The sequence below is a fragment of the Felis catus genome, chromosome B1 (genome assembly GCF_018350175.1).
Source record: "Felis catus isolate Fca126 chromosome B1, F.catus_Fca126_mat1.0, whole genome shotgun sequence".
NCBI lineage: Eukaryota > Metazoa > Chordata > Mammalia > Carnivora > Felidae > Felis > Felis catus.
In genome coordinates this window covers 59,397,684-59,423,920 of record NC_058371.1, presented here as the reverse complement: position 1 = coordinate 59,423,920, position 26,237 = coordinate 59,397,684, and the positions used below count along the sequence as shown (strand labels likewise).

At 37.8% G+C, this 26,237-nt stretch overlaps 2 protein-coding genes across 10 annotated transcripts in view; one reads left to right on the top strand and one right to left on the bottom strand.

The window, feature by feature from the left end:
• PALLD (palladin, cytoskeletal associated protein) overlaps nucleotides 1-8,892 on the top strand; it is a 408,455-nt gene extending 399,563 nt beyond the window's left edge. For 7 of the 8 annotated variants that reach the window (XM_045055693.1, XM_045055692.1, XM_023252685.2 and 4 more), the window contains 4 exons: nucleotides 1,700-1,907; nucleotides 4,715-4,880; nucleotides 5,409-5,542; nucleotides 6,695-8,892. In XM_045055693.1, coding sequence (XP_044911628.1) covers nucleotides 1,700-1,907; nucleotides 4,715-4,880; nucleotides 5,409-5,542; nucleotides 6,695-6,867 — 681 coding nt within the window. In that variant the 3' untranslated portion in view covers nucleotides 6,868-8,892. Of the gene's footprint in view, nucleotides 1-1,699; nucleotides 1,908-4,714; nucleotides 4,881-5,408; nucleotides 5,543-5,702; nucleotides 5,749-6,694 lie in introns of all 8 variants that reach the window. The other variant, XM_023252686.2, reaches the window with a different exon arrangement.
• The window catches only part of CBR4 (carbonyl reductase 4), a 97,811-nt gene that overhangs the window by 12,102 nt on the left and 59,472 nt on the right, over nucleotides 1-26,237 (bottom strand). Inside the window, exon 5 of one of the 2 annotated variants that reach the window (XM_045055698.1) lies at nucleotides 19,262-20,611. The exons of the other annotated variant lie outside the window; for it this stretch is intronic. Coding sequence (XP_044911633.1) covers nucleotides 20,568-20,611 — 44 coding nt within the window. The 3' untranslated portion in view covers nucleotides 19,262-20,567. Of the gene's footprint in view, nucleotides 1-19,261; nucleotides 20,612-26,237 lie in introns of those variants that run through there. 2 annotated transcript variants of the gene reach the window in all.

Sequence of the window (26,237 nt, the reverse complement as noted above, 5' to 3'; positions counted from 1 at the left end):
GATCTGGTACTAAGTGCTAAGGGAAAATGACTAATCCAGTCCCTCTAGTAACAAATTTGCTCATCTCCCGCCTCCCATCCCCATATCAGCTCAGAGCATGTATATGTTCAAAATTATGACCTGCTTATAATGACCTTAAATTTCTGAAATCAGGCCTTCTTTACACAACCAGAAAAGCTGGAATTAGAATAGGGGTAGAAGAATTGGGCATTTTCCCTTTGCCTTTAATGTGATTAGGTCTGTACTGGCAGAGATGCACGTGCATCAGTGGTTTGAGAGTGCACACTTTGAAGGACTCTCCTACTAAACATACCATGACCTCAGTCAGGATCTAACCTAGCAAGGTGGCAGTGAGCAGTGCCACCTTATTTCTAACCTTGGGAAAGGCCTAGAGCCTGACCAGGAGTGTCCACTCCCTCCCCCTCCTCCTCCTCCTCCCCCTCCTCCTCCTCCCCCTCCTCCTCCTCCTCCCCTTCCTCCTCCTCCCCCCTCCTCCTCCTCCCCCCTCCTCCTCCCCTTCCCCCTCCTCCTCCCCCTCCCCCTCCTCCCCCTCCCCCTCCCCCTCCTCCCCCTCCTCCCCCTCCTCCTCCTCCTCCTCCCCCTCCTCCTCCTCCTCCCACCTCTAGTGACCTCCAAACAGGTAAAGCAGTGTATGTGGAGAGCTGAGGGAGAGCAGGTGCCCAGATGAAGAACAGAGAGCCTGCCCTCTCCGAAGCCAAGCTAACTACTGCTGTTTGTTTCCAAACTGTCTTCATCCTTTTAGCCAGTAATTTCAGTTTCCTTACTTTTTTCCCTTAAATTCTCGAGAACTTTGCTATATGTGCAGAGATGGGTATCTTATAGATACTCTTTTAAACGAGAGTATCACGCGGCAAGAATGGAACTTGGCAGAGCTGGTTTTTCAAAAGAATTATTTTACAGTCCAAATGACATCTTTTTGTATGCAACTTCCCACTAGTAAATCTGGGGTGGGGGTGGGAAAAAAAAAAGCCTTCCTTAATGGTGCTTTTCTTCCCTTGGACAATCAAGGGCAAAACTATAAAGAGCTGACAGATGGCAACCATCCCTACCCCTTCACAGCACAATGTGTTATTAGCAATTAAATGTGCTTTTATCTGGTCTCTGGTCAACACAACTGTCATGCTCTCAGGATTTTATGTTTCCATTGTGATGCTAATTTGTTGAGATGGCTTTCTGGGTAATTTCATATTGCTCTTGTTACTTAATTTCAAAGATGATAAAATAATAATAGGTCTGTGTGCTGATGGATGCATTAACTGATGTCTCCATAGCTATGGCAACCCTTTGATAATAAGCTTTATAGTGTATAAATGCCAGCTGAGTGTGTTATTGTGGTTGGACACCTTTTTCCAAAGAGCTCAGCGCCCTGATCCCAGTAATCTTCATAACCCTGGTGAGGTAAGACAACAAATTTTTTTAAGTCCCCTGTTTTCCTTTTCTCTAGGAAATATAAGAGATCTAAGATATCTTATAAGAGATCTAAGAGATACAAGAGATGTTTAGAAGGGAGTCCATGATTGCTCAGTAAGCCATTGAAAGGTTTAAGCAAAAGAGTAACTTGAGCCGACACTAAAACCCATCCTTATAGTACCAAAGGAGGAATCATGGTGGTTTCCCAGCTATTAACGATTTCATTGTTTCAGTATTAGAGAAATTTATATGCTCCTTTCTGGTTTAGGTCAGTGGGTTACCAACCCCAGATCTAAGCTGGCAACTAGATGGAAAACCTATACGCCCCGACAGCGCTCACAAGATGCTCGTGCGTGAGAACGGGGTGCACTCTCTGATCATAGAGCCAGTCACATCACGAGATGCTGGCATCTACACATGTATAGCCACTAATCGAGCAGGACAAAACTCATTCAGCCTGGAGCTTGTGGTTGCTGGTAAGCAAGTCTGTGAATTTTTTTCTCTCAGAATGAGTATCGGCTGTAAAAATGTAAATTGATCCTACATTATTAACCAGTATGGAGAACACATAAAACTGCTGAAAAAAATACAGTGTATCATCAAAGTAGCCAATTAGGACACAAGACTTACCAAATCAGAAACATTAATTGTTTTCAGTGTAGCCATTATTATTTATCTTTCCCTTCTCCCATTAGCCTGGCCAAGAGAGAGGAGGAATTTAGCAGCTGTTCTGGTCATTCTGTTTCTCATGTGTGAGTTGGCCTCCAGTCTTCCATAGAGAAGGAGCAATGGCATCCTGGATTCCAGAACCAAACTTACATATAGGATTTGGCTGATGCATACAGTGCTACCCAGTTTTTAAAGTAAGAGGCATTGGCTTCAAAATTCAAAACTTCTAAACATTATCATTTACCCCCAGTGTCGCAGTCATATTCAAATTTGCTTTTTAATGAATTACATACTATTAAATTTTGTAGAAGTACATAATGTTATATAAAGTTTTACCCTTAGATAAGGAAGGTTTATAGTATCCTTAAGAGTTGAGCATCTATTATCTGCTCTCTTTTAAAAAAGAAACAGTGTTTATTTCTCATATCCCTATTTGCAAGGTGCTTCCTAACCACTGTATCACCTGGCCCTCATAAAAGCCCTAAGAGATAATTAGAGCAAATTTTCTTGCTCATTTTACAGGTGTGGAAATGAGGGAGTGTAAGCGACTCTCCCAGGGTCCTATTTAATTAACTGAGGGCCAGATTCCCATAGTCTGTTGACTCCTAGTGCTCTTCCCCACATGATGAGTCTTTATTTCTCTTTCAAGAAATAAAATAGCAATGAGAATAAAGCCCTCCAGGAGGTTGTGGCTAAAATCCTGGATAATGATGCTAATTAAGGCACCAGGACATTTTTCGCACACAAAAGTCATAAATACCTGGGCTGTTGTAGTATGTCTTAACCGTGCTTTTAAATTTTACATCAAGTATTTGATATTCCTACACAACTAGGATCAATTTCATCCATTTCTCTAACCATCCCTCCTCCAACCAAAACCGTTCAGCATTCTCCTGTTTAATGTTCCCTTGGGTCAGATCTGTCCTCAGGATGAGAGTTGAAGGTCTGAAAGACACAGGCATCCTGGTGTGCCTGGTCAGCACTTGCATTAGGTGCGGTGCACAGCGATTACAGGTGTCATGTCTTTGGCGTCAGATCTCAGTTCTAATCCCCACTCTCGTCCGCTGGCTATGTCCTTTGGCACATATATAACATCTCTGCAACCCAATTCCCCCATGTGTAAAATAGGGACCATAATGCCTCACAGAACTTTTATAAGGATTATGTCATTTTAAATGTTTATTTTCGAGAGGAGAGAGAGACAGCGTGAAATGGAGAGGAGCAGACAGATAGGGAGACACAGAATCAGAAGCAGGCCCCAGGCTCTGAGCTGTCAGCACAGAGCCCAACGTAGGGCACGAACCCACAAGCCGCAAGATCATGACCTGAGCTGAAGTCGGAAGCTCAACCACCTGAGCCACCCAGGCGCCCCAAGGATTATGTCATTTTATAAGGATTAAATCATGCAAAGCTCTGTATCATCAGTTCCCTGTGTAGCAATGCTCCCAAATGGTGGATGTTCTTCCTACTGGAGAGTGGCTTTGACGTTAAGGTTCATTTTATGCCTTGTATGCTCTTTTCAAACTGGGATCTAGAAAAAGAATACTGAGTGAGGTCTGGTCCCATTTTCCCTCAAACAGCCTAGGGCAGGAAACCATATGAAATACGGTTAATGAAATAAAAGTATAATCCTCTACATCATTCAAGGTCTTAGAGAGTCTTAGGTATTTGAAATTTTCAGGTAGAATTTTTATTCTCTTCACCTGTTTCTCCCCTAGCTGTTTTGCCTTGATATATTTGTCATCCCAAAGGAGAGGGTGGTTTATAAAAACATGCATCCTCAAGTTCGTTATTGGGAGCTCAGAAGAACATAATTAAACTTTATTCTTTTTCTGAAATTGTTTACACCTCAGATCTAAGAAAAGAATTTCCCATTGGATAGTAATACTCAGAGTGTTATTAACAAATAGTTCTAACTTTTTTCAGTCTAAGTCATAAAGTTGTCTCTTATGGCTTCCTTGCTTCAAGGTAATAATAAAGTTGTCTTTTTATAGCTTTCTTCAGAGAATACAAACCAGAGTTTATAATTTGGAAGATATATATTCCTAGTTTATACATAACAATTTAAAGCTGCCAAATTTAGATAAAGATGTGTCCCCCACTTTTTCCCCCTTTAAATCCTATGGTATGTCTCATTTAAGCCAAGACTTAACAAATCTTCATAGCAGACATTTCAGATTGCAGGAAGGGAATCTGAGTGGATCACATTCCTAGAAAGACTTGTTCTCCTCAGAGTCACTAGGTGGCGGTGGTTGGTAAAGGCTGCGAGTGCTTGGTGACATAATTAGTAGTGAAGCCATCCCAGATGCTAGCAATGACTTAGGAGTGTCATGCAGCCTGTCAGACAGGCATTCTGTGGACCAGATGGCCAGTGGACTGTGTGGGCCTGTCAGACTTGAATTAATTGAGGAAATAAATGAGTGGAATGAAGCATAGGAACCTTTCTTGGTAAAAGAATAATTTGGAGAGAGGACTAGCATCCTAACCACCTGAAGTGAAAAATGGTACCATAAAATAAAAGGTCTGTTTAAGCGATATTTCTAAAAGCTTCTGGATTCTTTATAGTGCCACTTTTGTATATCACTGATACATCATGCATCTCATGTTTCCTTAGCTAAAGAGGCACACAAACCCCCTGTGTTTCTCGAGAAGCTGCAAAACACAGGAGTTGCGGATGGGTACCCCGTGCGACTGGAATGCCGTGTTTCGGGCATGCCACCGCCTCAGATATTTTGGAAGAAAGAAAATGAATCACTCACTCACAGCACTGACCGAGTAAGGTGAGAATACACGATGACTTAACTTAATCCACACCTGCTCAATAGGCCCTAAGGATATATAAAGATGCACTTTATATAGCACATAAATCTGTGTAAGAGTCATGCTATTAATGATATCAAAGACAAAAATCACTCTTCACCCTAATGTACGATTAAGCTTTTGGAAGGAAGCTCTAATGGCATGTGATGAGGCACATTCTAACTTAATTTCATCGTGATTTTTGAGTGTTATGTCTAAAAGAAAAGATGAATTCATTCGCTTCAGTGGCGATACAGAAACTATTCAGTGGGCTTTGTAAAGGCAATCCTCGACTAGAAATTAAGTGCGCACATTTATTCAACCTCTTGATGTCTGCTCTTCTCTCCCATTAACTTTAATGGGGCTAGCAGCCTTTCCAGAATAAGTATGACCCTATTATCCGCTACTTGCACAATTCTGTTTCTAATGATCTAATTAAAAATGATGCTTCGTGTCCAAAGCCACTCTTTAAAAATTTAGAACGCTAATGACTTTATCCATTTCTCCAGCATGCACCAGGATAATCATGGCTACATCTGCCTGCTCATTCAGGGAGCCACAAAAGAAGATGCTGGGTGGTATACAGTGTCAGCCAAGAATGAAGCAGGGATTGTGTCCTGTACTGCCAGGCTGGACGTTTACAGTGAGTGCCGCTTCATCTCATCTCATTGCATTTATTCGTTAAATCATGAAACATTAGACATTGGGACAGCAAATCACATGACTTTTATATAAGCTTATAAACAACTCTAGCATTTTATTTGCCAAAAATTTCATACTGCTCTTTCTCTTTCTATTTATAGTTTCTCAACATTAATAGTGAACTACACCAGGAGAACAAATACCCAAGTATCATTCAGGAACTTTGCATTAGTAGCCAAATATGCATGTTTATTTCTCTGACTTTGGCTAGTCAGTTATTGGCTTCCTTACTCAAGCATCCTTAGGAGTTAACAGTAGGCAAAGACATAACCATGTTGTTCACATTTTCTTGTTACTGTGTTCTGCAAATGACTGCCTCTTAACATTTCTTCCTGTATTATAATCCTATCACAGTGTCTTCATGCACTCTAAATGTGTGTACCATTGATCCTGGAATGCATACCTCTTGTGGCTTAGCGCTTTCCTCCTTAATATACATTAAGCAGCTTAGCAATAGGTTTGTGTTTGTGTATGAATATTTGTGTACATGCATCCTGAATTTAAAGAAAATTATTTCTGTTGAATTCACGGACTAGTACAATAGCATTATGCGATCTACTGACGTAAAGAAAACTACTAGAAAAAATTAAGAACTGATTTTCAAACTTTACCTCTTCTTGAATAGGAAGTAACTTTGTGAGGTTCTTCAAGGTTGAGTGACCTCAACCTTCCCTACTGCCCAGTTTTTTTCAATTGATTAGTGTTAAAAACATCCATCCAGAATACACTTATTGTAATTATTATAGCATTTATACATTTTGAGCTTTGAAGATTTTTTTAAGAGGGAAAGAGTTGAGAATTAGGAATCTGAGTGACTATTTCGAAAGATTTCCTGTGCTGCAGTAAGTATTTAAAACAAACTACACCAAACTACTGCGTAGCTATTATAGTCCCACTACCCTGCAGTAAATCTGCAGCATATGAGGAAAATGCAAAACTGTGCTTAAATTTTAGGATTTCTACCATGACAAAGAGCGTGTGTCTGGTACATATATAAAGACATACTGTATTTACTTGAAACATTTAAGTGCTTTCCAATTACATCTTGTTTATTTTAAAAATCTTATTTTTCCTTTTTCCTTTTTTATTGTAGCCCAGTGGCATCAGCAGCCACAGAGCACCAAGCCAAAAAAAGTACGGCCCTCAGCCAGTCGCTATGCAGCGCTTTCGGACCAGGGACTGGACATTAAAGCAGCCTTCCAACCTGAAGCCAGCCCGTCTCACCTGACACTGAACACTGGCTTGGTGGAAAGTGAGGACCTGTAATCCAACATTCTTGTTAAAGCTGAGACACTGAAACAACCATTGCCTTGACCAACATACTCCTTTGTCACATTATGTAAAGGGCAAAAACATACCTTTGACTGTAAGAAATAAACACCAAAATAATATTTTTCTTACTTGATATACCAAATTTAGAGTTTAAGTAGGTGATGCTAATAGAAATGTACACATTGCACAGAAAATTCACATTCATCATCCAATTTAAAACTTTTGGAATTTCTGTGATGAAAGCGATCTGAAATGCCAAAATGCTAATGGAAATCCACTGTTCAAAGGTAACCAGAATTTGTATTTTCAGACGTGCCTTTAAACACTAGCTATAGGTGCTACATAGCATGACAGTGTGGAATGCTTAACACGAGGCAGTTGTACAAGTTAATACTAAAATGACTCGAAATGGGCAGCGTATTCAGACAGCTACAGTGAACCAAGTGCAATATGTGGGGATGAAAAGGAAGAGGAAATGACAAATCCAAGTAAATGCCTTGTCTTTGCAAATTGTTTTATATTAAATCATAAGGAAGGAATTACTTGCCTTAAATCTTATTAATATCAAGAGTTTTCTAACAAGGTTGATACCTTAGTTCTTAACTTTCTTTTTCTTTATGTGTAGTATTTTCTTTTCATGCTACCTTGGTAGGAAGCTTGCTTACAGACCATATTAAAAGGCTAATTTAAATATAAATAATATAAAGTATTCTGAATAAAGCAGAACTATATTACAGTCCATTCCACGAAAGACACCCCACTCACCCAAATGGCCAAGGCATATAGTATTCAGAGGAAAGACGGGCCTGGAAGGAGTAGGAAGAATGAAGGAAAATGCTACCGGCACACTTACGTTGTATTCATGGAGATAAAAGTAGATGGGCGGGAGACATGATAGAGGCCAGGCTTTTTTTTGGTTTTCCTCAAAATTAAAGTATAGGTGGAAAAACACTGCCACTCAAAAGTCAGGGGATCTAGGGGCAGCTGGGAGATTGGAGCACATGTGCTATGGAAGTTTCAGTGTGTCTGAAGTCTGTGTAGTAGCTGAAGAGGTTAGATGTGTTGAGCAAGTGGAAAATGGGCCGAGACTGCAAGATTGGCATCAAAGAGAAACTGCCTGTGGGAGCTAGTCTACTCGAGGGAAATGGATTCTTGGGAGAGACAAAAACAGGTTTGTGCCATAATCTATTTTTTTTCCCAATGACACCAATATGGTGAGTGAAAAACATTGGTTCACTTCCACGCTGCCATGAAACCTTGCCTTAAGGTGCTGGGTTCTGGGTAGTTTGTAAAGGCATCTCTGCAAAGACTGCTTTTTGAATGCATATTGATCCTTGCAACAGCTAGATTGAGAGGATTCTGACCAGACTTGATGGCTTTAAGTCGGAACCAATAAATTTTAGAAAGGAGAAAAAACAATTTGGCCGGATATTATGGTATTATAAGACATGAGGTTTTAATGGTACTTTGCTATGAAAAGAAAACACTGTATTCCTTATGCAAAACACATATATCTTTCATTATTTATAATAAAAACGTTGAACTGTCTTAGCTCAGTTAATTCAATACGTAGTATTTTTTAAAATAATTTTATATCTGTGTACCACCCCATATATTTCATATTACTGCTTCACATGTACAGCTTTCTACTTCTTTTTAAGAACACCAACCAACCAAGTTTTAAATGATTCATAGGCTTAATCACTGGGTGGCAGATGTTCTTTGCAGAGTGGTGCAAGTTTCTTTGACCACACTTAATATGCATTGCTAATATGGAATTTAAGATACCATATAAAGTCTTTCATGGACCTATCTATATTGTAGAATTATGACTTACGTCATTATCTTACTTGCCAAATTTTTCTGAATGTGACTGTTTGCTAATTTGCTGGGTTTGGGGTTAAGTAGCATTATTTGCCACCTTTTATGTTGTATTTATAAAAAAAGTACTATCATACTACTTTGGATTGTTGTGCTGGTGTAATGTGGATTTAACATCAATAAATATTTAACAAATAATAGTTGCAATTTTGTGAAGCAAAATATTCCATGGTGTAGTTTTATATTGGGGCTGCAATTAGTGCAAACTTCGAAGCTTAAAATAACGTTTATTAGCTCACAGTTCTATAGGTCAGAAGAGCTGGGTTCTGTGCTCAGAGTTCTAGAAGGCTAACTTATATCAACACATCCACGGGACTACATTCTCATCTAGAGCTCTCCCCAGCTCGTTTCTTTGCAGTTGCAGGACAGAGGTCTCAACGTAATCTGTCAGCTAGGAGCCGCTCCCCACTCCTACAGGCCACCTGCATTCCTTGCCATGTGGTCTCCTCCATTTTCAAAACCAGCAAACAGACTCTCCCTCAGGACAGATCCATCCCACGCCTTGATCTTGTAAGGAGCCCAGCCCCTTCTAAGGGGTCACCTGATTAAATCAAAACCAAGTGAATACCTCTCTTTCCTGATAATCACCTGGTTTTTTTTATCTAATTACATATGCAAAATCTTTTCAAAGCAACACCTCAATCTGTGTTTGATTGGATAACTGAGAGAAGGTGTGTATACACCAGGAGGTGGGGACATTGAGAGCCATCTTAGAATTCTGCCTACCACACCAGTTTATATAAAAATTTCCTCTAAAATCGAAAAACTAGCCGAATCACTGCTACACATTAGGCAAACAAGAGACAACCCACAGCAAAACAAATAGAAGAGGATGAAACAATCTTGCCATAAACCCCACCCCTGGTGCAGCAGCCTACAATCAGGAGGGAGCTCAAAATCGTGCTTCAAGGATCAAAGGATCTGAACCCACAGGAGCACCCTAACTTTTAAGACCAGCACCTGAGAGACAACCCCCAAAACATCTAGTTTCACAAGCCAACGGGACTTAACATCCACAAGACCCATAAGGCTATAGCAATCTGCCAAACACTTGTTAAAAGGCTCCCATGGGGTTGCCCACACTAGAGACCAGTGCAGAGGCCGCCCGCTGAAAAGTGCCCAGTCTTTCTGTGAAAGAAGCCTATTTGCTCATCTTAAAACTTCAGCATGAGGGGTGGACACCTGATTTAACAAACATCTAGGGGCCCACTGAAATAATCTCCAAAGACTGAGGCTGGTAAGTACCATCTGTCTGCTCACCCCCTGCCTCACTCTAGGTCGCCAGTATTCCCAGGAAGAGTTTATGCAAATCCCTGGCACCCTGATTTTTGCTGCTGCCACCCAGGAAACACCCCTTGATTGCCTGGCTGTGGTGACTAGTGGAAGCAGATTCCATGGGACTGTAACAGAGAAACCGTTCTCAACCACCTACTGCCTGAGGGCTGAGCAGAGACAGAATGAAACAGTCTCTCTGCTAGAGACGACTATTGCTTATCGTCATAGCCGCAGCCAGAGGGGCAGGCTTCTGACACACACACCTAAGAGCCAACTATAATCCTCTCCAGAGACGACCTCCAAGGCAAGGCCAATCACTTCCCACTCTCCCGCTGCTTCACTCTAGATTGCTGGTATCGCCCCCAAAGGAGCTTGGGCACATGTCTGATGCCCCGGTTTTTGCAGCTGCTGCCCAGAGGACACCCCTCAACAGCCTGGCTCTGGTGGCCAATAGGATTTACATTTAGGAGCCCTATAAGGCTGTAATGAACGAAATTCGTTCCACAAGAAACAGCATAGAGACAGCAGACTGAAAAGCACTGCCAGTCTCTCTGTGAAAGAGAGGACAATTAGCTTGTCATCATAGCTGTGCCCTGAGGGGAGGCTTGTAATTAAATACACATCTAGGCCAGCAGGCACTATCTTCACACTCCCCCTCCACCCGGCCCCAGTTCACCGGTATTTCCAAGAAAGGAGCTCGTATACACATCTGGTACCCCTGCTTTTCTGGCTCCTTTCCAGAGGGCACATCGCTTGACAGCCTAGCCCAGCCCTGGTGACCAGCAGGGCTTCAACAGAATGGTAGCACACAAAGAAATAGCTCTTAACTGGCTATAGCCCCAGGATTCAGTGCAGAGGCAGCACATATGCCCTTCTCCCAGTCTTCCGCTGAAAGAGGTATATTTGCATACTTCAAATGTTGCTGAGAATCTGGCTTCCAAACAGCCTGAATCTAGGTGCTGACTGAGGTTCTTCTACAGTTGGCACAATGACAAGTCTTGGCACCAGGCCCAACTACTAGGAGCCACTAAGGATGAAGTAGGCCACTTAGACAATATCAAAGGTTCGAGCTAGGGCAGGGTTGGACAATAAAATTCATCTCCTACACCAGGCCACTCCTTCAAGACTGGGATAGGTGGCTACTTTATCCAAAGCATAAAAACCAATACAGAGTGTCAAGGAAAATGAACACAGACAACATTCCAAAGAAAGAACCAGATAAAACAAGAAAAAGGCCTTAGCATAATGGAAATAAGTGACTTACCTATTAAGAGTTCAAAATAACATTCATAATTATGCTCACCAAGCATAGAGGAAGAATGAATGAACAAAGTGTGAACTTCAAAAAGAGGCAGAGAATATAAGTCAGTACCAAACAGAAGTCTCAAGGCTGAAGAATACAATAAATGAACTGAAAAATACAAGAGGGGTTCAACAGCAGACTAGATGAAAAAAATTAGAAAACATCATGGCAAAAAAAGACCAGATGAAGAAAAAAGCATCAGTGAACTTGAGGATAGGGCACAGGAACTCATTCAATCACAGCAGCAAAAAGAAAAAAATGAGAGAGTTAAGATAGCTTACGGGACTCATGAGACAACATCACACTGATCAACATTTGCAGCATAGGGTCCCAGAGGAAAAAAGAGAGAGAAAGAGGGAAAAAAATTTATTTCAAGAACTAAGGGCTAAAAGCTTCCCTAACCAGGGGAGGGAAACTGACATCCAGACCCAAGAAGCCCACAGAATTCCAAAAAAGATGAACTCAAAGAGACCCACACCAAAACACATTATAACTAATGTGTCAAAAGTTAAAGGTATAGAGAAAATCTTAAAATCAGCAAGAGAAAAAAAAACAAACTTGTTACATACCAGTGAAACCACATAAGACTACCAGATTTTCAGCAAAAACTTTGCAGGCCAGAAGGAAATAGCATAATATATTCAAAATGATGAAAGAAAACAACAACAACAACAAAAACATCTAACCAAGACTACACTACCCAGCAAAGTTACAGTTCAGACCTAAAGGAGAGATAAGTTTTCCATACAAAAGTTAAAGTTCATCACCACTAAACCAAACTTACAAAAAAGGTTAAAAGGTTAAAGGGACTTACTTAAGGTGAAAAGAAAGGGCACTAATTAGTTGCAGAAAAACATATGAAAGTATAAATCACACTGGCAGAGGCAAATTTAATACAGCAAAGGTAGTGGATTAATCACCTATAAAGCTAGAATAAAGGTTTAAAAAGCAAAAGGAATAACTATAATAACAATAATTGTTTAAGGAACACACAAGATAAAAAGCCATAAATTGTGACATCAAAAACATAAAATGGGTGGAGGAGAGTAAAAAAATAAGCTGTAGAATGTATGCAAACTTAAGTCATTATCAACTAAATATAGACTTAACAACAGAAATTGTTTTATAGAAGTTGCTTTATAGAAGTTGTTTTATATAGTACCCACAAAGCTGAAACCAATAATAGACACACAAAAGATAAAGGAATCTAAACATACCACTACAGAAAACCATCAAATCACGAAAGAGCAAGGAAAGAAAGGGAAAAAGAATTACTAAACAACCAGAACAAATTAACAAAATGACAATAAGTATATACCTATCAATAAATACTTTAAATGAAAAGAGACTAAATTATCCAATAAAAAGACAAGAGTCGCTGGAAAGATGAAAACCAAGACCCATCTGTATGCTTCCTTTAAAAAATTCACTTCAGATTTAAGAACATACACAGACTGAAAGTGAAGGGATAGAAAGAGACATTCCATGAAAATGGAAACCAAAGGAAAGGTGGGGTAGATAAAGTCTGTTGTTTCTGATAAAAGTCAAGATGGTAACAAAGCACAAAGAAGGTCATTATAAGTAATAAAGGGGTCATTCCAAGAAGGGGATATAATTCCAAGTATTTATGCACTCACCTATTTAGGAGCACTAAAGATATAAAGCAAATATTAACAGATCTAAAGGGAGAAATACATAGCAATACAGTAACAATAAAGGAGTAATACCTCACTTTCATCAGCAGATAGATCATCCAGACAGAAAACTGGTGAGGAAACAGTGGCCTTAAACAACACATTAGACCAGATGGACTTAACAGATATATATATATACAGAACATTCCATCCAAAAGTAACCGAACACACATTCTCAAGCACACATGGAACATTATCCAGAATAGATCATAGGTTAGGCCACAAAACAAGTCTTAACAAATTTAAGAAGATTAAAATAATATCAAGCATCTTTTCTGACCACAATGGCAAGAAACTAGAAATCAATTACAAAAAGTAAACTGGAAAATTCACAAGTATGTGAAGATTAAACAATATGTTACTGAACAACCAATGGGTCAAAGAAGAAATCAAAAGATAGATCAAAAAATACCTTGACAAATGAAAATGTAAATATATCACAACTTATGGAATGCAGCAAAAGCAGTTCTAAGAGGGAAATTTCATAGTAATAGATGACTACATTAAGACACCAGAAACATCTCAAACAACCTAATTTACATTATCAAGGAACTAGAAAAAAAAGAAGAACAAATATAGCCCACAGTGAGTAGAAGGAGAGAAATAACAAATATCAGAGCAAAAATAAATACAGACAAAAAAGGCAATAGAAAGTAGACAAAAGGCAATGAAAAGAGCTGGGTTTTTGAATAAATAATCAAAATAGACAAAACTTTAGCTAGACTTACCAAGAAAGCGAGAGGACTCAAATAAAATGAGAAATGAAAGAGGAGACATAGTGCTAATACCACAGAAATAACAAAGGATCCTAAGAGACTACTATGAACAATTACACACCAACAAATTGGACAACCTAGAAGAAAATTATGTATATTCTTAGAAACATAAAACCTAACCAGAATGAAACATGAAGGAATAGAAAATCTCAACAGAACAAATACTAATAAGGAGATTGAATCAGTAATCAAAAACCTCCCAACGAACAAAAGTGCAGGACCAGATGGCTGGTCCTGAATATTACCACACATTTAAAGAAATATTAATACCAATCCTCCTTAAACTCTTCCAAAAAATAGAAGAGGAGGAGGGGACCCTAATGTCATTTTATAAGGCCAGCCTGACCCAGTATCAAAACCAGATAAGGACATCACAAGAAAAGAAAATTATAGGTCTGTATTCCTAATGAACATAGATGCAAAAATCCTTAACAAAATATTAGCAAACCAATTCATCAAAACATAAAAAGGGTTGCACAACATGATCAAGTGGGATTTATTCCAGGTATGTAAAGATGGTTTAACATCTACAAATCCATGTGATGTACCACATTAACAAAATGAAGAATAAAAACCATGACTATCTCAATAGATGCAGAAAAAGCATATGACAAAATTCATTATTGATTTATGCCTTTTTCAACTCTCAAAAAAGTAGGTACAGAGGGAATGCACCTCAATATAATAAACACTATGTATGACATGCCCATAGCTTACATCATACTCAATGAGGAAAACCTGAAACTTTACCTCTAAGATTAGAAACAAGGCACAGGTGCCCACTCTCACCACTTTTATTCAACAAATTACTAGACCTTGCCAGAGAAATTAGACAAGGAAAAAAAAAAAGGCATCCAAGTTGGAAAAGAAGAAAAACTATCATTATACGCAAATGACATGCTGCTATATGTACAAACCCCCAAAGACTCCACCATAAAACTATTAGAATAAATGAATTCAGTAAGTTTCAAGATACAAAATCAGTTGTGTCTCTATACACTACATATTAGAAAGAGAAATAAAGAAAACAGTCTTGGGGTACCTGGGTAGCTCAGTTGGTCAAATGTCCGACTTCTGATTTTGGCTCAGGTCACGATCGCACCAATTCACGAGTCCAACCCTACATCGGGCTCTGTGCTGACAGTGAAGAGTCTGCTTGGGGATTCTCTCCCTCTCCCTCTCCCTGTCTCTCTGCCCCTCTCTTGCTCATGTGCACATGCATTCTCTCTCTCTCTCTCTTAAATAAACTAAAAAAAAAGAAAAAAAAAAGAAAAGAGTCCCATTTATGATTGCATCAAAAAGAATAAAATATCTAGGAATAAATTTAACCAAGGTAAAAGAACTATACACTGAGAACTATAAGACAATGATGAAGAAACTTTCATGAAAAAGATACACATAAATGGAAATATATTCTATGCTCAGAGATTTTAAGAATTAATAGTTAAAATGTCCATAATACCCAAAGAAATCCATAAAATCAACATAATTCGCATCAAAATTCCAACAGCATTTTTCACAAAAATAGAAGAAATAATCCCAAAATTGGTCTGGAATCACAAAAGACCGTGAATAGCCAAAGCAATCTTGAAAAAGAAGAACACAGCAGGAAGTGAAATTAGTCAGAGAAAGACAAAAATCATATGACTTCACTCATATGAGGACTTTAAGAGACAAAACAGATGAACATAAGGGAAGGGAAACAAAAATAATATAAAAACAGGGAGGAGGACAAAACAGAAGAGACTCATAAATATGGAGAAGAAACTGAGGGTTACTGGAGGGGTTGTGGGAGGGGGGATGGGTTAAATGGGTAAGGGGCACTAAGAAATCTACTCCTGAAATCATTGTTGCACTATATGCTAACTAATTTGGATGTAAATTTAAAAAAATTAAAAATATAAATAAATAAATAAATAAATAAATAAATAAATAAATAAATAATTTTTAAAAGTGGGAAAAAAAAAGAACAAAGCAGGAAGCATCATGTACCCTTGTTTTAAATTATATTACAAAGCTACAGTAATCAAAACAGTATAGTATTAGCATAAAAAAAGTCACAGAGATCAATGAGACAGAATTCTGACCCCAGAAATAAATCCACACATATATGGTCAATTAATTTATGACAAAGGTGATAAGAATATACACTAGGGAAAGAACAGTCTCTTCAATAAGCAGTGCTGCGAAAACTGGTCAGCCACATACAAAAGAATGAAACTGGACCACTATCTTATACCATACGTTTAAAAAAATAACCCAACATGGAATAAGACTTGAACATAAGACCTAAAACCACAAAATTCCTAGAAGAAAAACATTATGTGGAAAGCTTGACATCAGTCTTGATGATGATATTTTGGATTTTATACCAAAAACAAAGGCAACAAATACAAAAATAAACAAGTGGGACTACATCAAATTAAAAAGTTTAAAACAGCAAAGGAAACGATCAACAAACAAAAAGCCAATCCACTGAATGGCATTAAGTATTTGTAAATCTTATTCTCTGATAATGGTTAATATCTAAAACTTATAAAGAACTCATATAAATCAATAGCAAAAAAAAAAAGTCTTATTAAAAAATGGGCATATAGGGCACCCGGCAGGCTCAGTCAGTACAGCATGTGACTCTTGGTCTCAGGGCTGTGAGTTTAAGCCTCATGTTGAGTGTAAAGGTTACTTAAAAATAAAATCTTAAAAAAAAAAAAACAAACAAGGTAGAGAATCTGAATAGACATTTTAGCCAAAAAAAACCATACAGATGACCAAGAAACACATGAAAAGAAGCTTAATACCATTAATCATCAAGGAAATGCAAATCAAAGCCACAATGAGATACCACTTCATACCGGTCAGAATGGCTATTACTAGAAATAGCAAGTGTTGGTGAGGATATGGAGAAAAGGTAACACTTGTGCACTGCTGGTGGGAATGCAAATTGATGCAGATGGTATGGAAAATAGTATGAAGGTTCCTAAAAAAAAAATAGAAATAGAACTACCATATGATCCAGCAATTCCACTTCTGGGTATTTATCCAAAGGAAATGAAAACACTAACTAGAAAAGATATATGCACCCTACATTTCTTGCAGCATTATTTATAATAGTCAAGACACGGAAGCAACCTAAGTGTGCACTAATAGATGAATGGATAAAGAAAACGTGGTATATATGACAATGGAATATTATTCAGCCATAAAAAAGAAGGAAATCCTGCCATTTGTAACAACATGGATGAATATTGAGGGCATTATGCTAAGTGAAATAAGCAGCAGAGAAAGGCAAATACTGTATGATCTTCTATGTGGAATCTAAAAAAACAAAAACAAAACAAAAAATAAAACTCACAGATACAGAGAAGAGATTGGCAGTTGCCAGTAGCAGGGGCTAGGGAGTAAGCAGAATGGTGAAAGTGGTCAAAAGGTACACACTTCCAGTTATAAAATAAGTAAGTCCTGGGATGTAATATACAGCATGGTGATGCATATTTGAAAGTTGCTTAAGAAGGGTTGCCTAGCAGGCTCAGTCGGTAGAGCATACGACTCTTGATCTCAGGGTGTGAGTTCGATCCCCACATTGGGCATGGAGCCTACTTAAAAAAATAAGTAAAATAAATAAAATAAATATTTTTTAAAAAGTTGTTAAAAGAAGTAGATGTTAAAAGTTCTTATCACAAGAAAAAAAAGTTGTAATTATGTGTGGTGATGGAGGTTAACTAGATCTTATTGTGAGCATTTTGCAATATAAAAAGAACCATTATGTTGTATACCTTAAAGCAGTAATAAATGTCAATTATGCCTCAATAACAAGATACAAAAATGAAATTAAATAATTAAATACATCAATATATGAAACATTATAAATCTTGCAATAAAGAAATTTTTTCAATCTAGTGTATTCCAAAGAAATTGCCACAGGATATGTTTTTCAAGAAGTATCTCATAAAAGCTTTTTATTCAGTGCTGATAAGATCAACATCCTGGGAAAAATGCTTGAAGAAGTAAGTGATGTCATATAGGACAATTTTCCTTACAAAACTTCTGATTCTCAGGCTAGGAATGATCATCATCTTCTTAGACTTCTTCATTCATCCTAAGTACCATCAACTGACATTTCACTAGGAAAGAGTGCTTCTATCACTGCAAGGGAGTTGCTACATACATGACAAGAACACAATACAAAAGCCGTGGTGCTATGTGGGCACGAGGTGGGCTGCTGGTAACGCTATTACTTAAGAAACTACCACACCAGCCCGAGACATTTAACGACTCAAATTAGTGCTCTGCCCAAAGTGCAAATCACATATCACCACATATCATAAAGGTGACAATTCAAACGAATAAGCTCTTTTGATTATGAAAGCACTTGGAAATAGAGATCTGTGGCCTAAAGCCTGGGGACTGTGTTGTCACGTGATATGAAGGCTAAGAGTTGTGCTAGGTGATAGGCAGTACAGCTACTGATTAATCTCTGAGCCAGTTAGCAGGTCATTAGATAATTTCTCCAACTCTCTACCTCAACCAAAAGTAGGATAACAATTATTTGTACAAGGAGGTGTACCTATGACCAAAGATGTTGAGATCTTCGGAAAAAAATTTATGTGGAATAATACTTCAATTACTGAATATGGCAAGGTGGCTTGCTAAGGTAAACATCTAAGTAAAATGAAAATGAAAACAAAATTCCACATAGGTTGTATATAAAAAACAATTTATGGGGAAAGGGGGGTAAAAACACTCAAAGGAGTCACAAATAAATTGACCATAATCTAATTCAGAACAAACTCCCCTCCTTGATTGGAACGGACATAAGTTGTTGACTATTTGGCTGATTGTACATACTTGCCTTTGATGTGTAAAATAAGAAAAAAACGTGTCAGGAGAAAACCTTTCCACCCATGAAATTCTTATCATAGCCAGATCATACCCAGTATCCTTTCCTAAACCGTGACAATTTTAGCTTTAGTATGAAAGATGTTAAATCACTCCTGTAAGAGATAATTAGAAAAGGGGGTTTAAAATAAAAGCCTGAGTAAAAACAGAGAATTTGGCAATGCAGCCTTGTGAAAAATAAAAGAAACGGAAGTAAAACCTTGGAGTCACAGGAAGGAAGAACCTGGAAAATGGTCGCCACCAGATGTCAGTACTCTGCTCTTACAGACTGTCACACGCCACTATCCTAGGTAGAGTTAACGAAAGCCATACATAATCCTGTACATAGAAGGGGGTTTGAGAAAACAAAGCTAGCCCGCTGGTAAACCGGCCAATGGAGGTTGGCCATACAACGCCACACAGAACAAAGTTTTAAAAGGTCACTTTTTTAGGGGCGCCTGGGTGGCTCAGTCGGTTGAGTGTCCAACTTCAGTGCGGGTCATGATCTCACAGTTCGTGGGGTCAAGCCCCGAGTCGGGCTCTGTGTTGACAGCTTTGAGCCTGGAGCCTGCTTTGGATTCTGTGTTTCCCTCTCTCTCTGCTGCTTCCCTGCTCATGCTCTCTCTCTCTCCTTCAAAAATAAACATTAAAATAAATAAATAGTCGCTTTTTTATCTTAAGTATCACAGTATGTTTGGAATCAACAACTTCAAGTCAAAACACCAGAGACAAGGTGAACATGCAAGGGAGGTGCTAAACCACGCCTCTGAGAATACATTATTACAATTTTTATACTCCCTTCTGAAAAACACTCTTGACTTTTTTAGTAAATATAAAATTATTTATAGGACTTTCATGGGTTCACTCTCACTTTTAGTCTCTCAACTTTATTTTTCCATAAGATTTTAAGTTCCTCAACCACAAGAGATAGTTTAATTATGAATTTGGACTATATTTTTGTCACAAATTGTTAATTATTCAAAAGAAAAAGGACACTGAAGAATTTAATAGGAAAAATTTTAGAGATCTTTCTTTTGGTATCTATAAAACAAAGCATTGGACAAGGTAATAGATATTTAATGCCACTGTGCTTCTAAAGTGCAATGGAATTTATGTGTATTCATTTATATTCCTATGTGGTATGGCTCTCAAATGTTTGCTTACTGATTCTCATAAATAGAGTCTGTCAAGCATATAAAACCAGAAAAATCCATTATAAATACCTGTGCTGTTCAGAGCATGCAACACTTCAGATTTCACCCATGTTATGAGATACTTTTTTATTCACACTGATCTGTATTCTATGTTAAAATTTTATCTAATTAAAGAGTTTGCCTACTTCAGGAGGAACAACTCCATGTTAAATATTTAAATTAACATGCTTTCACTAAATTCCTTCTTTTGGGAAGTTTACCTATTAGGGCAATGGCTCTCCAAGTGTGATGCACAGATCATCAGAAACTTACTAGAAGTGCAAATTTTTGACACCATACCCACTGAATCAGACCCTGAGGGTGGGACCCACCGATCTGAGGCTGAAAAAGCCCTCCTGATGATTCTGGCACACTGGAGCTTAAGAACCATTGTCTTAGGAGGGATCAGAAATCCTAATTCCCTACCTGCTCAGTTGATTCTAAGAGCTGTTCTTACTTGTTGTGTTCTGAAAGAATCTCTGTAAGGTTAGCAAATGAATTATTTTCCTTCAGGAAGACAGTGGTGTTTGCATGTGGTTCTTCACAGTACCTGGTAACAACAGACTAATAAGACAGTCTGCTCTTTGCCAATGAGAGTACCTTTAAGAGGCCTCAGGAACTTTGTCTTAATTTGCTGAAGTAGTGGTTGCTGCTCCTGTAGAGGTAGCCTCACTATCTGTTCAGGGTCTTCAGGATGCTAGATAGCACCAGAATCTTTCCCAATGTGAGAAAGAGGATTATCTGAGGAAAGAGGTAAACTCTAAGAATGTCCATTCACCTCATGAAAATAATGTACTATCACAAAATGTGAACAAGTTATAGAGAAACATCCTTATAAATGGAACTGTTGGGATTTCCAATTCAAGATGGTACTTTAAACACATATTTTTAGCACCACTATGTCCCCAGACAACAAAAGCAAAATACTTCAAGGGTGCGTTTGTTTGTTTGTTTGTTCAGGTATAAATCCAAAGGGGCAAAGTGAAAGGAGAGGAGACCAATGAAAGAACATTTTGATAACTAGAAACAAATGGAATTTGGGCACTAACTTAACAGCAGACTCAAAACTGAATTCTGGCCAGAATGAGAAAACTGAAAAACAACCCAATTTCCATGAGAGACCCCACAAAATTTCTAGAATTAGGGAATTTGGTACTTTTGGAAGTCAAGATGATGGCATAGCTTATAACAGCAAGACTGGTTGAAAATATATTTTAGAAGCAACTGGACTCTCTGATCCTCTCCGACACTTTGCACACAAGAGTAGATGGTAAAACACAAATTTTCTGGACTGGTCTGAGAGATCATCAGGCACCCATAGTGATAGAGTACCAACAACTGAGGAATCAAGTAAAAGTTTATAGGTTTCTTCCCTCCTTTCAGTTCCAGAATACTGACAGCCAGCATTCCAGACAGTAGATATCTTCCTGGAGAATCTGACCAGCTCAAGAGAAAACCAGCTAAAATACCAGTTCTCAAACTATGGTCCAAGAACCCCTAAGAGTCCCTAGATCCTCTCAGAGAGTAAGCAAGGTAATACTAAAATGTTATTTTCCATTTTCACTCTCATTCTCTCAAAAGTATCAAGTGTTCAAAGACTACACTATGTGTGAGATTGCAAAATATTAAAAGCAGAAAAAATGTGGGCCCAGCTGTCTTCTATTAAGCTAGATATTAAAAAGATTTACAAAAATGTAAAATAATGTCACTTTTTTGTTTTAAAAATAACATTTTTCATAAAAATATTTATATTAAAATGAAATGTTAATACAATTTTTGATGGATAAATGTTTTTAATATTCAGTTTTAATTCTGGTAATTACTTATAGAAGTAACCCATGGCAAATACTAATAGATGTAACCCACATAAACAAGTTCTTTGGGGTCCTTAATCCTTTTTAGCACATAAATGGGTCCCTAGACCAAAACATTTGAGAACCAATGAGCTAAAAAAAACTGACTTGGGATTCTGCCAGTGAAAATGTCCACATCATCCCATGGTGAAGACCATAGCCAACAATCCCCACCTATGTACAAGAAGCTATTCCTTTTTAAATAATTTTTAAAAAAACTTCATATTTCAAAATAAAACACATATACCAAAAAAAAAAACCAAACAATAAAACAAATATGTAGATTAGTGATTTGTTCTAAGGCTAACATTCTTAAAATCACCATCCAGGTCAAGATACAGAATTTTGCCACATACCCCAGAAGCCCCTCTACATGTCCTATGAATATTATCATTTCATCTTGCCCCTGTTGTTTTTGTTGTTGTTGTTGTTGTTTTAAATTGTGGTAAAATAGATGCAACATAAAATTTACTGTTTTAGCTTTTTAAGTGCAAAGTTTAGTTTGCCCTGTTTTTAAATTTAATATGTTTTTAAAGTCTCTCTTAATCTACAGTTTTCCTTTCATCTCTTTCTTTTTCTTATAATTTATTTATTGAAGAAATCAAACAGTTGGGGCTGTACCATGTTTTATAGACTGGATTTTGTCAAGTGCTACTCATGGTGCAATTCAACATGTTCTTCTGTCTCCAGTATTTCCTGCAAATTAGCAACTGGCTCTGGAGGTAGATCAGCCCTGAGTTCAATCCATTGTGGTTTTTAATATCCCACTGTTAAGTATAAACAAACAGCCAAAAATCACAAAAGATCTGAGAACAGCATCTAATATGCTAAGAATCCAAAAAGTAAAGCAACTCAGAGAAATAGAGTACCTAAAGCAGAAAATTTCTATTATTAATAAACTCAGAGAAATAGAAGAAAACACTGCATCTAGGAAACAAGCACAGGATGCTATGAATAAGGAATATTCAGAAAACAAAAAGAATATTTTAGGAATTGAAAATAAGCTGCTATGGGGCGCCTAGCAGCTCAGTCAGTTAAGCATCTGACTCTTGATTTTGGCTCAGGTCATGATCTCGCAGTTCATGAGATGAAGCCCTGAGTCAGGCTCTGTGCTGACAGCATGGAGCCTACTTGGGATTCATTCTCTCTCTCTCTCTCTCTCTCTCTCTCTCTCTCTCTCTCTCTCTCTCTCCCTCTCTCTCTCTCTCTCTCTGCCCCTTCCCCACACAGCCCTCTTTCTCTCTCTCACACACACACAAAATAAACTTAAAAATAAATAAATAAATAAAAATAAAAGCTGTTAATTGAAATGTAGTATCAAGATAAAATTGGGGGACATACCCAGAAAGTAAGGCAAAAAGGAGAGTGAGAGATTGAAAGGGTCCACCAATAGATGAAAAAAGACCCATGCCAAAGCATACCATAATAAAATCTTATAATGCTATGGGCAAAAAGAAGGTCTTAAGCACTCCCAGAGAGAAATATAGATACCAAAGACACAGGTTTTCTTTAAAACTTCTTAATATCAACATGAAGACGTAGGACTTTGGAGGAGTTCCTTGAAAATTCTGAGGAAGAAGGATTCCTAACCTAGTATACCATACTCGGTCAATTTAACAAATAGGAAGAATTAAAGACAAAGAATGAAGTTCTCAAAAATGTTATCTCCTATGCACCTTTTCTCAGGAAGTTACCTGAAGATGTGTTCTACCAAAGAAGTCGTAAATCAAAAAAAGTAAGATATGAGATCCACAGGGGATCCAACAGATGGGAGAAGCAAAGGGAATGTGTAAGATGATACTGAGGGAAGATCCCAAGAAAACAGTTATGCAGCAAATCTAGAGAATAACCAGTCAAGACTATAGCAGATCAGGAGACAAGAAAGACTTATTGAAAGCATGAAATGGATTCATTACCCAGTGTTTTGGCATACACAGTTGACCCTTGAACAACACAGGTTTGAATGGTGCAGGTTCATTCATATGCAGAATTTTTTCAATAAATACAATACAGTACTATAAATGTATTTTCCCTTTTTATGACTTTCTTAACACTTTCTTTCTCTAGCTTATTGTAAGGGTACAGTATATAATGCATATAACATGGAAAATACGTGTTAAACAACTGTTATCAGTAAGGCTTCTGGTCAATGGTAGGCTACGAGTAGTCAAGTTTTGAGAAAGTCAAAAGTTATATGTGCATTTTCGACTGCATGGGGAGAGGCAGGTCAGTGCCCCGAAACCCCGCATTGTTCAGGGGCCAACTGTATCAACAGGATATTTATATATTTGGGAAAGGTTTGGGATTAGTGAGTGTTGAGAACACAAAAAACTAAACAAATAAGATTATCCATTCCAAGGAAAACAAAATATTGTGCCGGGAAAGAAAAGTAAACACCAAATACTAACACAACTCAGCTATGAATACTGTTTATGTAATTATAATAATGTAACTGCTCATTATGATGTAACTATACTGAGAACTGGTGGAATGGGAAGTGTGCTTGCACCCAGAATGCTGGGGGTGCTTGCGGCTCACAGAGAGAAAATCATCTGCTTAGTAGGATGTTGTCACATAATGCCTAATTCTGAAAAAAACAAACATGTTAATTACAAATAAGGAGGTTAATATCAAATGACTCTCTGTCAATGTGTAAGTGACACATATAAAAACTAAATTTAAATACTGAACCATAAAAATGGTAGTGCTGGAGTTTTGGACAGTAGGTACTCTTTCAAATATATTTTATGCTTCTTTGGTTTTCTCTTTGATTGCTTTCAATCTGTAGCTTAGGTCACCTTTCTCACTCACAAGACTGATACACTGTTTTCCCAGTTGTGAAAAATTGGAAAGAAAGCAGGGCCATTATGGAAGATACACTGCAAAATATTCTGTAGGAATATATTCTCAGTCCTAGCCCCGGCCCACTCTCACTATGGATTGAAGTTTAAGGCCACCCAGTTTTAGAACTGACTTCTTGTGCATATCAAGAGACTGGTCAGAGCAAGCCATGGAGCATGGGCCAAGAGCAGAAAAGCTGCCAGCTGTGGAACAGCAATGTCCACAGGGATTAATTGGAACTCATACAAGAGAATCACAGAGAAAGGTATGATTAAAATGACTCAGACTCTGGGAAACCATGAAAAAGTTGCATGATGGCTTGCCAGTTCCCTGATGGCCTAACAGCATAAATATTTACTTCTAGCAGACCCCTTTAAGGGGAATAAAGTGCCTGATGTAAAGAATGCAATAAACACAGCAGACAATGATTTTAGATTAAGTTTTCACTCTCTGCGATATTCTCAGAGATACAGATCATGGTTAACATTTTGTGAATAAACCAAAAATCATATTGCTCATAACCTATACGTTTCAGATCAAGATGAATAAATTTTAAACACAGGACTTGAAAAAATAAAGCTGAGAAAGTACATCAATAAAAGTGGAAACACTGGAGTACAAAACATAATGCTGCTGGCACTCAGAGAATCCAAATACAATGCTAGAAGCCCCAGAAGAGATACCAGAAATCCTCTCAGGAGGAATGGAATTAACACTTACTAAACATCTACTACATGCCAGGCATTGTACTAGCACATTAATGCTATTTTATTAATCCTTACAGCAATTCTAGAAATTGTTATTCTTTTACAGGTGAGTAAACAGGCTGAAAGGAGGAATGTAATTTACCAAAATCACTCAACTATTTACAGAGTTAGAATGTGAAACCAAGACTTTCTAGCCTCAAGGGCCTTATTGTTCCAATAACCTCAGCGCAAAAGATATGAGACCCTCTACTGGGGCCAGACCTTATGAAAAGGAACTAAAAATTAGTGACATAACAACCTTTTAGTAGATGAGAAGTTACTATAAGAGATCACTCAAAATCAACCACAAGAAAAAAATTGGAAAGGTAACAAATACCTGGAAACTAAAGACCATCCTACTAAAGAATGAACGGGCTAACCAGGAAGTTAAAGAGGAATTTTAAAAGTACATGGAAGCCAATGAAAATGATAACACCACAGCCCAAAACCTCTGGGACACAGCAAAGGCAGTCATAAGAGGGAAGTATATAGCAAACTAGGCCTTCCTAAAGAAGGAAGAAAGGTCACAGATACACAACCTAACTTTACACCTTAAAAAGCTGGAAAAAGAACAGCAAATAAAACCCAAAACCAGCAAAAGACAGGAAATAATAAAGATTAGAGCAGAAATTAATGCTATCGAAAGCAAAAAAACAGAACAGATCAATGAAACCAGAAGCTGGTTCTCTGGAGGAATTAACAAAATTGATAAACTACTAGCCAGCTTGATCAAAAAGAAAAAGGAAAGGACCCAAATAAATAAAATCAAGAATGAAACAGGAGAGATCACAACCAACACAGCAGAAATAAAAACAATAATAAGAGAATATTATGAGCAATTATACACCAATAAAATGGGCAATGTGGAAGAAATGGAAAAATTCCTAGAATCATATAAACTACCAAAACGGAAACAGGAAGAAATAG